This window comes from Hetaerina americana, unplaced genomic scaffold (assembly GCF_022747635.1).
Source record: "Hetaerina americana unplaced genomic scaffold, ioHetAmer1.1.p SCAF_13, whole genome shotgun sequence".
Classification (NCBI taxonomy): Eukaryota; Metazoa; Arthropoda; class Insecta; order Odonata; family Calopterygidae; genus Hetaerina; species Hetaerina americana.
In genome coordinates this window covers 4,749,940-4,762,807 of record NW_027286403.1, presented here as the reverse complement: position 1 = coordinate 4,762,807, position 12,868 = coordinate 4,749,940, and the positions used below count along the sequence as shown (strand labels likewise).

At 36.3% G+C, this 12,868-nt stretch overlaps 1 protein-coding gene across 1 annotated transcript in view; it reads right to left on the bottom strand.

Annotated features, from left to right (window-relative positions):
- The window catches only part of LOC139686053 (histone lysine demethylase PHF8-like), a 62,472-nt gene extending 49,942 nt beyond the window's left edge, over window positions 1-12,530 (bottom strand). Inside the window, exons 1-2 of the mRNA XM_071583158.1 lie at window positions 12,422-12,530; window positions 2,943-3,028 (exon numbers count right to left, since the gene is read on the bottom strand). Coding sequence (XP_071439259.1) covers window positions 2,943-3,028; window positions 12,422-12,519 — 184 coding nt within the window. The 5' untranslated portion in view covers window positions 12,520-12,530. The remainder of the gene's footprint in view (window positions 1-2,942; window positions 3,029-12,421) is intronic.
- Between the last annotated feature and the right edge of the window lie 338 nt (window positions 12,531-12,868).

Genomic DNA, 12,868 nt, shown 5'->3' with positions numbered 1-12,868 from the left:
AAGGCCACAACAGTTGTCAGCAGTTTGCTGGATATACAAATAAAACAAACTCAGTTTTCTTAAATTTGCATATCCATCAGCTCTCTCCTCCCTGCTCTTTACCATGCTTTCCTTCTGAGAGCCATGAACAACTACATTTTAGCATGTAGCCCTTGGCGCTTGCATTACTTTGCCCACCATGGCCGATGCTTTCACGGGATGATGTTTGATGAGGACAAATGTGGCACTTTCGTCTAAGCACCAAGAATTATATCTATATATGATCCCAGAGACAAAACCAATTGCCTTCCGATTTTCTCAGCCATAATAACACTACTCTACTTTTAAATCCCCATGGATTTAAGGATGAGAAATGCTTACAGAATCCAATTTAATGTCTTTCAAAATGCAAGCGTTTACTTGAAATCTTTGACTTTGACATAGAGTATCCACCTACAAATTCAATTCTTAAATTGTTCCAAATAACGACATTTTCTCAAGCATTCTCCAATTTTAAGCCCCAGCTTCTATTCACAGATGCAAATTGTCTCTCTCCTTCCCCCTCCTTAAGTGCTACTTAAAACTTAATCATAGTTTGTACATAGACACAAGATAATTCTTCCTATGCTATATGAAATAATTTGATAAACACTGTAACTTGGGTTACAAAGAAGTATCATGCACCCATAGATGCATTTGCAATATTGGCTTTTGGTCTTTACAGAATAAATTATACCCTTCAAGCCTACAGTGTAAACAAAATACCATAGAAATATTTCAAAATATGATGCAATGACGATAAAAATTCATGAATGACTAAAAATTACTTTGCAATCTCCTTACAGGCACAATGGCTGCAATGAAAAATGTGTACTTCCATGATACATGATTTGGGTAAAACGTGCAGAGAACAATTTTTTTTAACCTGTGAGTCTTGCAGTCTATCTCTCTAATCTTATATTCGTGATCCCTCCGCCCGTAATACGTTGGGGTTCGTATTGTGTTCTTGATGTCATCGGAAAAGAACCCATCTTTAAATGTTTTTAATAAGTTTAATCTATATTGTAAACGCCGCTGTGCAAGGGAATCCCAGCTTAAATTTTCTAGCAAAGTAATTACGCTACTGCATTGGTCATAACAATGTTTGACAAATCTAGCCCCTCTCCGCTGAACTCGATCCAATTCCGAAATCTGGGCATGCATTTGACTGAACATATTCCTGTAGACAAATCCCAGAACCCAATGGTTGTTATACTGTACAAAACTAGAATCAGGTTAAAACTTCTTTTAAGTTGACCTGAAACCCTGCTGGCCATTTAAGAATCATGACAGATGTAACTTAAGGTCACTCCCCACAATTCTAAAATAAAAAAATATAGTTTAATAAGACTTTTATAGTTCTGGACATTGGTGCATGAGATACAAGAGAAATCAACTCTATCTGAACACATGAATGCCATTTTTAATACTCATCTTTAAAACCTCACAGAAAACTTCTCAGGAGTTTTTTCTATTGAGACAACTTTTTTAAAGGAAAAAGCTTCAATCAACATCGGCATCATGTGGTGCAAGGAAAACAGGTACTATATGTGCAAATCATTTGGATCACCATTCCCTTCCATGCAAAAAGGAAATGGAACATATTAGTGGCTATATCGATAAACAAAATAAAATTTTACACGAAATGTACAGTCGATTGAATTTTGTCAATTTTCTTCTCCAGTCACTTACCTATAAATGAAAGAAAAATCAGAGGACTAATGCCAAACTTTACAGACAAATAAAAGTGAAAAATTAGATGAGTGGATCTATTGGGTCTGTTTATTTCAGAAACTAGCATTGTAGTCGGAGGAAAAAATGGAATATTCCCATTATATTTTAATTGCTCAAAGTGTCTATGAATAAGGGAAGGTTAGCATGCTAGGATTCTGCATGGTTGAACCTGAGAAAAGAAGTAGTTCACAAGCCATCTTCATATTATGTCATTACTAATTTCTTGGTCCAATAAAATCATCAAAAAGGTAAAAATTTTCATACAACTACATCCTAAAAGTCACCTAATAATTACAGGAAAACCAAGATGTGTATATGCTATTTGTAGGTGTAAATCTGTTAAATCATTCCAAAAGTGGCTCCCTCTACATAATACAGGTTTTGTGGAATATCATATTTAACTTCTAATACACTAATTTTTATCAGACACTTGTCAAAAAGTCTTCATTTTAAATTTACAAGCATGCTCCACATTTCAGAACTATTTGTTTTCATAGCACATTACTTAATAGGTTTAATGGAATGTGGTTGATTTGGTACATATATTTTGATTTATTTTACCACACAATGTAAGATGAGATATGGTCCAAAAAGGACGTCAAATTTTTCATATAAACAATAACTTTGTGTATGAAAAGAGTAAAAATTCAGAATTTATTCTGAGAAATTGTTTTATACAAAATTTCTATGTATGTTATTAAACTTAAAAATTTACAAATACAAAAAACATTTTTTGGACTAGGAAAATGTTCATTTCACACTTCAAAATATTATTACAAATATAACTTAATATTTCAGGATAGGTTGAATTAAAGTGATAGACTCATTATGTTAAATTATGCCATCACATGTTTCATGTACATGCAAGTTTAGAGTAAACATTTTAAATAAAAGGCATACTTAATTCAGGTAAACACTCACATGTTAGATTATACATTATTTTCAGGGTGTGACCAAAGGGTCATTAATGAACCACTTAATTATTTTAAAACCACTAAGATAATTTAAAAACATTTTCTTACAAAGAAAGCAACATATATACAAAACAAATGAACATTAAACACATTTTCATAAACATAGATTTGTACATTATTGGGTCAATGCTTTGTTAATCACATCTTGGTTAATCACTTTTACTGTCACACTTTAATTGTAACCTTTATCAACAGTGAAAAATAAATTATACTCACAAATTGATGAGCCACAAAAGGGGAAGCACCTTGGGCAGTGGTACTTATCCAAATCCACAGCCACATATTCTTCCAGATCAATGCAGCTAAATTCAAATAATAATATAAATTAATTAATATTCAACATATAAAAGGTATAATATGTTTTTAGATTATTGCAAAATGTATAGTCTAGTTAAAAACATTGCTCACAAGTTTACAAATATCACCTTAGAAATTTATTTCTAAGAGTCAGCTGTTATAAGTAACACACAATAGAGTGATTTATTAATGATTGCTACAAAAGGCCAACTAACTTAGCATTTTTTTTATGGTTTCAGCTGACAGTACACAAGGCCCTAAATTGAATGTGAATGTCAAGGGAGTTTTGGCATTTAAAGGAAACCAATACTGATCTAAATTCAATCATTTTACCCCAAAATTGGAAGGAAGAACATTTTTAAATTGGCAAATATTTTACCTAAATATATTGCCATGGGCCAATATGCCATCGATATGAACTTAAGCATAGCATATAGGCTGAGAAATGCATCCAACGAAATTGAGTTTTAGTGCTATCTCACTACTCACAAAAACCCATGAAGAGATATTTCAAGAAGTCCAGGGTTACACATCTAGAATCCTACCTGGATTTTCACCAGTGTTCACACATGGGCTTAAAGTCATGCTCAAGTCAATCTACATGTATTTGTATCCATACAACCTAGTGGTCATTTATGAATTTCTAGGCTTTGTACAATTCCTCTTCTGGACTGATTAAAACTATACAAGGTCTGTCCCATAAGTAGGACGACTTATTTTTTCCTGGATAGATGGATGGACAGGCGGCAGTTTCTCTGGCTGGGTTTGAAGGAGGGGAGTCTCAGGAAAGGTTGGAGGCCAATGGCAGTTGGCTCCGGGCCTTTGTGGAGTTCTGATCGTTTGCTTATAAAACCTCTATAATGTGACCTCATTATGCTCAGTCATGAACCAATTATTGGACCAGCGCTACGCCATCAAATTTTCAATGACACTGGGCAAAACCGAGAGAGAGACTCATTACATGCTCAATGCAGCTTACAGTGATAACGCAATGGGTAGTTCGGGTGTTTCTGAGTGGCACAAGTTATAGGAGGGTAGAGAAGATATTGAAGACGCCAAATGTTTGGAATGCCCTTGGACCTCAACAAGTGATGAAAACCTAGCAAGAGCGAAGGCTTTGTTGGAAAGGGATCATAAGTGCTCGCATGGTTTCTGATGAACTTGGCATCCCTTAAAATGATGTGCATTGACTTGTGAATGAGTACTTGAGCATGAGTACTCTAAGGCAAACAAAAGGAAACTTGCATGCAGAGTTTCTCGACCATGTGAACAAGGATTCAAATTTTGTAGAAAATGCCCCACCAGACTTCTTCCTCTTACCCCGCCTCAAATCCATGCTGAAAGGACGTCAACATAGCTCAGTGGAAGCATGATAATAGGCCGTGATGAGGGAGCTTAGCAACATTCTGGGTGTCACCTTCCAGAAGGTGTTCAAGGGGTGAAAAACCCATGGCAGCGGCATGTGGACTCACAAAGGTGCTACTTTGAAGACTTATGAGTGAATATATCAACTCCGGCAATAATTTGGTAAATACTACTTTTCGGGCGGACTAATATAGGAATAAAAGCAAAATCCTTCCTCAAAAGACACCACCATGGGACCCTAAGTGCTGCCAAAGAAGCTTGAAAGCGTAGCCTTAATGGTCTCCCGGAATCCACCTACAAGGGAGCCTTTGAGCAGTGGAAAACCCGTTGGCAAAAGTGTGTTGATGCTCAAGAAATGAACTTAGAAGAATTTGGTGGCATTATAGCAATATATGAAATAATTCCATTTTTCCAAAAATTTTCCAGATACTTTTTAAACAAACCATGTATGTAAGTAGTGAAACATTAACCCCGCAGCTGCTATTCGGAGAGAAAGTCAAATAACCTTAAGAGCACCACAACAGAAAATGTCATTGGGTGCCACCCACATATTGGCAACAGAAAACTTGCACATGAGATGTCCTTGGGTGCAGTGGGTTTAGAGACTGCTCATGCCTGAACAAAATACACTCATGAGCAAGTTAGCTCACAGTCAAAAGTTGCAGGAATATAATGAGGTTTCTTTTGATTGAAAGATAGATAATTACATTTAGTTTGAGGGTAGAATGAGACTATAGAGCATCTTCAACCACCTAACCTCTAAAAGGGCATAGGAGACCCTATAAGTTTTGAAGGTTAACCCTGCAGATTGCATGTGGCTACATCATTCTGATCCTGAGAGCAAACATCCAAGCTCTGAATGAAATACTCTGGCATCAAAAAAAGACTACGCCTATAATCTATCATTTTTCAATATCCAGGATGTGGCAAATCAGCATGTATCATGCGCCAGCTCACACAAATGGAAATGGAGCGTACTACAAGGATGCACGGAAAATTCTCCTGAACCATATAAACCACAAAAGGTCATATTTTAAAGCAAAAGGCAGGAGGCAGACCTTTATAATGTAAGGTTGCACATTGAAAATGCTAATGCTGAACATCAAACACACATGCATCAGAAGCTATTCCGTAAAAGTCACCAATGCCATTTCTGATAGCTATCCAAGCCTCTGAACCAGTGACTTAATGGCATCGCCGAAATACCATCGACAGATGCATTGCTCTGTCACCATCATTAACCAATACTGTCATACAAAACACAATCGAAACATGAAAACAAAAGAGATTTCAGTGAGTTGATGCAACTGATTTGTATCCACTTGCCACAGGTTTTTAAACAATGAGATGTAATAATTATAAAGAGAAGGCTATGGGATCGGTCAAACCAGTTCATGGTGTATTACAAAGATTATTTCCTCTGTTTTTCAGTTCTCTACGATTGCTGAAGATTGTGAGATAGGGGAGAACATATAGCAAAAGAGGGAGGGGTAGGACCATATAGGAAAGGCAGGCTGAGGCAAATAAAGGAGGCACGCACTATTGAAGAGGGGCTTATTGTAGTGCTAGAGGCCATGTTGTGTTTTGCTAGAAGAGGCAAATAATTGTATCACTGTACCGCTATACAGGCTATGTCCACCCAAAACCTACCTTTACCATTAAATTTCCAATAATAATAATAAATGAACGTCACACTGCATAACTATGTAAGTAATTTGAGGAATATCTTAGATTTCATCAATCTGCAACTTTTAACTCATAAATGCACCAAATTAATACAGAAATTCCCTAGCACTTTTTGATACTCTGAAATAATATCATAAAATAAGATTATTATTAGACAAACCTAGGGAAATCAGTTTCTAATATACGACTATATATACAGCTTCACAACATAATCAATTCATTACATTTTTTGTGAAATGGATTTTGAACTTCATTTGTGCTTGGTTTATTTAATAAAATAGCATTTTGTACAAAAGCTACTTTTAATCACACTAAAATTTATGGATCAAGAACACCTGTAAGGTCCTGGAGACAATTCCTAGCAAGTAAGCTAGGGTTCAGTATTTAAAACCATAACAAAAATTAATATACTTTAAGTTTGTCATAAGTTGCTTTCCCTTTTTGATGCACTTCTGCATTAAATTCTAACTTTTTGGTACCTTTTGACATGAGTGGTATTTACTTAGGCAAATGGAGATGAATGGACAATGATAATACTTTAAATATAGTACCAAGGACTTCTTGTTTCATACTTTCATATCAGACAGCATTACTTCCCACAAACTATTCATGATATACAAATGCTAATCATAAAATACAAGGTAAATAGGATGTATAAGACTAATAAAATAAAATCCATGGATATGGAGAGAAAACTATAGAGTTATTTTGCGAAAATAAAAAATCTGCACCACTGTTTTTCAAATTCTTGGAACAAATTTCATCCAATGGCATTCACTGAAAGAAAACTTCTTTCTCTTGTTAAACTTCCATCAACTAGATAATGTCACACATAAGGTATTAACTTCACTCTTCCCAGAGTCTTCCTTGGCACTGATCGCTAACAATGCTGTTTCCTAATACAAAGTACTTTTACGGAATAACTACCGATGTCATTTTCAGATCTGTTCGAAGAATAACACTGGGAGACTTACGGGTTATGGAATAACATCCCAGGGCCACCCCAGGGTCCACCCCATTGCCCATATAGGCTTCCTCATCATTTACTTTCAAGAAACAGGGTAGAAAGAGAATAATAAAAACATACAAGTTTTGCCACCTTGAAAATATCATAAGAGGATTAACATTTCTGGAGAATTGTGAAATCAGCCAGCCATCCATTTACTTTGTCCACTCTACTTGCTTCTGCAAAGATAGATTACTTGAGAAGGAATTCCATGTTGTTTATAAATTTGCCACAGCAAACTAGTGGAGCACTGAAAATCCTCCATGCCAAAAAATGGATATGATTGCCATCACTTTCTTTTGAACAACAGTCTCACTTAGACTAAAGTAAACTCTTGCGAAACTGTTTTAGGCATATCTTAGTGGAATTTTGTCCATCATAGGGACCAATAAAAACATTGCAATTCCATAAATTAATACATATTTTCCACTTCCATGACCATGGTTTCATCACTGTGTGGCATCATCATGCATATTTCTCCCAAGTGAATGGAATCTGGTTGGGTATTTTTTGTGGACAAACACTCATTGTGCCACAAGCCACAGATATAACTCAACTGATAAAATTGGGAGGATTCTAGCTTTGATTTTTCCCAGTTCTTACACACGTAATGGCCTGTGACAAGCACAAACTGATATCATAACTAAATGGACTGGCAGTTTCCTCAGAAATTCCTCATTCCCACATCATATCCCCAATTCAAACATCAAATTCCTGATTACTACTCAATTTTTTTAATTCAGCAAGAAGAGAGGCAAGCCATTTAAGTGAGCTGTGACTGGTCCCAAGTCTGTCCCCTTCACTTGCCTATTTTGCCTTGTTTTTTTGAATGAAGGATTCTCTGTCAATCAATTAACTGAAAAGGACATTATTGTTGCACATAGTACATGCTACTCTAAGTAGAAAAACTCAAGTTTTACCCTACATGCGAAAAATGAAATCAGGCATTTTTTGTGACTAATAATTATCAGCTATGGCACCAAACAATGGTACATTTAGGATAGCAAATCATGACCTAGTTGCATACCCATTAACTGGATTTAAGAATGAGGGTCATAATTTTCAGTTATGCATGAGCATAAAAGCATATATTGATACCACAGGTTCACTCTGATTCCTGTTAATTTGGTTTACAAGTGAGGCCATGGAATGTGAAAGGATGTGCTCACTCAGATAGAACTTCCCAGGAGGGCATCTCACACTGCTGACTTTCAATTAAGCCCATTTTCACATGCGAGGTTATTTAAGGCGCACCAAGGTCTCAGAGTAAGACAGGGATGTCCATTATCACCTGTTCTTTTCAATATATATGCAGATGAAATGGTAAGCAAGGCATGGGAGGAGCCGAGATTAAAGAAGATTGGGAGTTGATTACGTAAATTAGATTAAGAGATGATGAAGTGTTAGTTGGCTAGGTGGCCTAAGGGTTACAATCATTACTTTGCACATCATAGAATTAATAATGGGCAAGGGATGAGAATTTATGGATATCAAGATGGTGTAGTGACTAATATACTGATTTCCCATGCAGAGGGCAAATGTTTGAATCCTGGAGATGGCAGATATTTTCCTACGGTACCCTGGTCCTAACTTGAGGTGCTTTGTCAAGAGCGCTTTGAGAGAGTACACTGGTCATCCGATAGGACCTTAAACTGCAGACCCATAGGCACCTCTCGTTAATAATAGGTTAATGCTGATGCCGGGTTTCTCTCCACCCTTCCTCCTTTCCCATCCATCCCTCATGGTGAAAATGGCCTCAGCTATCGGTCAACTCCCCTAAAACGACTACTACTACAAGAATTTATCATAATAAAACTAAGGGAGAAGGAAGGCTAAGACAAGTATTTAAATTGAATGACATTAAAAAAAACTAAACTTGCAGTCAGTTATTTATAAGTGTTTTTGAGGACGGTGGGCATAGTCATATGGCCATGCAAATAAATGCTTCAGATAAGGAAGCCTTTATGAAGGGGTGGGAGATGATGATAAGCACCTTAAAAATGTCAAGAAAAAACAAGGGAAAACTTTTTCTAAGGAGCATAGTTTTGTATGAGTCAGAAACTTCGTCATTGAGGCCAGAGAATAATAGACATGGATTTGGAGGCTTTCAAGATGTGTGTGTCAAGAACAACAAATAAAATAAAATGGATCCAAAGAAAAACCAAAATTTAAGTTATAGGCATGGTAGGAGAAGAGGGAAGGTTGCTGGGAGAAGTTTGAGGGTAGAATGAGTGGTTACAGAAATGTGATGGGAAGCTGAAACAATTCATAGACGAGAATACTGGGCAAGCAAGGTGGAGGGAGGAAAAGAATTGGTATTTTAGGTGAAATTAAGGGAAGGAAAGGGTATGCGGAGCCAAAGAATTAGTTTTTGTGATAAGTAGCATGATGTTTAATGATATCTTTGTACCACGTCATTTAGGGCTAACACGTAGTGTGTAGTGCTAGGGAACAAACAAAACTACCCTAAGCTGGTTGACTAATTCTATCTAACTAAATGTTTCAGAGAGCATTCTTCTGATGCAATGAAATATTACCATTACCTATTAAATAGGTAAATATTTTACACGTAAAAAATTAAAAGTTTTACTAATGAAGTCTCGGCAACTGACAAGAAACATTAATCATATTGGTAAATCATTTGTCTTTAGTGTCTTCTTCAAGTGAGAAATGATAGATATTTAAAGCATCAACTTACTGCTGTGATGTTTTTTAATTTTATAATAAATGAGTTTTCTACACAACTTATTCATAGGATTTCTATTTCATGATATCATCACATACAACCTCATATGTTCTTTATTTGTATTAGCATACTAATTCTCTCCACAGCAAGTATAGAAGGACTTGCAAGTTTTCCCCTGAATATTCATACACACACATGGATCACCGAAAACAATATCGTAGGTTTAGGTCACCTATGCCTTTTTCAAAATATGTTGTCAACTTCAGATAATGCATTTCTAAATTTTTTGCATTAATTAATTTAATGCTGGGATAATACCTCAATCTGCATAAAATAAAAACAGTATTGATATTTTCACTTGGAAAAAGTTTCACAATTTTTAATTCAATATCAATTGTGAGGAAAATATTAAACACATTGCAGCTGCAATTATTGGCATGGCCTTACTAATATTCAAATGTGCACACTTCAGAAATTATTCTATGTTGCAACAATTCAACAGTTTCCATCCTCAAAATGAGATAGGTCTACAGCTTATTCATTAAATTCCAAAACTGGCAGTTACACGAGTTAATTGAAGTGGTATGGCTTACCCCTTTCCTTCAGTACAATATATAGTTTAATACGGACAGAAAAATTATTACATTCCACTTTTTCCTAGTATTAAAATTTCTTCTATTGTGCTTGAGATCAGTATAAACAGGAATAACATGTCATAATATGCTGTTTTTTCTGTCATTTAAGAAAACACTTAACTTTTTCCATGATAAATATCCCAAATGAAAGATATGTCACAAGAATTAAACACAAAACTACATAGAATGGAAAAAATAAATTTTCAGAAGTAAAATTACTTAGATGGACTCTTAGAGGGAACAAGAGGTCTTCTCTAAGAACAATCTGCAGAATATGGAGTAGTAGTAGTAGTTTTGAGGGGAGGCGACCGACAGCTAAGGTCATTTGCGCCATAGGGGATGGACAGGAAAGGATGAAGGGTGGAGAGAAACCCGGCGTCGGCATTAGCCTACTCTTTACGAAAGGCGCCAAGGGGTCCGCAGTTTAACGTCCCATCCGACGGACGGCGTACTCACTCAAAGTGTCCTCCACAAAGCACCTCAAGTAGGGATCGAGATACCTCTGAAAAATATTCAACACCGCCGGGATTTGAACCCGCGCCCTCAGGGTGGGAAGCCAGTACGTTAGCCCCCGCACCATCTCGATCCCCCTGCAGAATATATTCACCAGTATTTCACCAAAGGCGGCCATAACAGCAGAGAGCACACTCAATCACTAATCCATTCCTTCAACATCCAAGTGGGTTCAGTGCCAAATATTAGTTTCCCTCAAATATTGCATACTTATCAAAGAACCATAAAATAAATGTCTAATCCATGATCTGTCCTGTATTCTCTCTACAGTCAACGTTTACATCTAGCACTTTGAGCCAACGCAATCTTTTTGGTCAATACATTGCCATTATTGATTAGTTCTTCACTGAGGAAAAGAGCTCACTTTCTCAGTTCAAACAACTTCTACAGCCACATTTAACAAAATACTTATAATAAAACTGCAAAACAGGAAACTCACAGATTTAAGCCTGCCTCGCATTCACGTCTCCATTCAGCCGACCTAACATTTTCCTGCATGCCATTAATAATTATCAATATCTTAACACTTCAGTACCCTCAATCACCCATTCTTCTTGGTTGATGTCCAACATCACATATACGTCAAAACAGACTTTTTAATTGTTTATTACACCTTTAAATATCCTTTACCATTTTCCCCTGATGCATTACCATTAGCCCCGATAAGATGACCCTAAAAGACCTTACACCATAAAACAACTCAGACCTCTTTCATACCAAACGATTCTTTCACGAAACCGTATTTTATATGACCCCTTCTAGCTATAATACTCCAATTATTTCTAATTTCAAGCCGCCTGTTTCGAAGGCTGATCATTGCATTAGCAAAGGCATAAAATCTGTTTATGAAATCGAAATAAATCCACGATGAGTGATATACATGGATGGAATTACATGGGTTACATCTGTAATTAGTACAAGGAGAAATAAAATGCTCTCCCTCATCATTTTCCATCCCTCGTTACTTCTCTTTTAAATGCCAATACACTATTACTTTAACCGACATGAACCGAATCAGATCAATCAAATATAATGAGCATGGAAACTAATTACTCTAAATTATGGCATGGGGCTTTTTTCCTTTTTTAAATTAATGAAGCAGTACGTTACTAGGCCTAATTACTGACGGAGGGATTCCCTTAAAACCCAAATTCTAAAATGTAACAAGCGTCATATGGTTTAACCACAACCGAAATAAGTCAACAATAACGAAGCCTCGCGAAAGATACAACGAAAATGCACGACTAACAATACACAAGAGCATTTAACCTAACTCCCATTGTTTACCAACAGCGACATGTACATGCGTGAAACAATTTATTTAAAATTAATTGTTGAGCAAAGGGAATGGATGGAAAATAAGTAAACCCGAACATATCTTCCAGGGGGAAAATTAAGCACTTCCAACGAAATAGGGGTTACAAACACGGTTGCCACAAGTGTATGACAGGAAAAGTTCACGACATTTAAGTAGAAATTTAACTATGCATTAAGGTATAGAACTTACGATCCATGATACCAATCTCTGCATGAATCGCACTGGATCATAAATCTCTCAGGATCATATGGTTGACCGCACAGACAGTAAGTTAGCCTTTCTGCCATCTTGTTATAATTTTGTTTCACAGCTGGCTGTCAAGACAATTCGTCAATTGTTGTAATGCAATGTATTCAACGGACGACCAGCAGAGGCATATCAACACATCGATATATCGTTTCCTCCCATCGAAATGTTTCGACTTCGGAATTAAGCAACATAAGATGAAAAACTTCAACGTCGGGAGCGCTGTAATATAATGACAGTTGCCAAAATACGGACGAAAGTACCCACACTTCCCAATCGAAGGCGCTTCCACTTTAGGGTAATCAGGTTAATAGTGTTAAGGTATATAAACCGTCAACGAAGTGGATAGTTAAAACTTGTTATGACATGGGCACAATTCTCTGAAGTCTT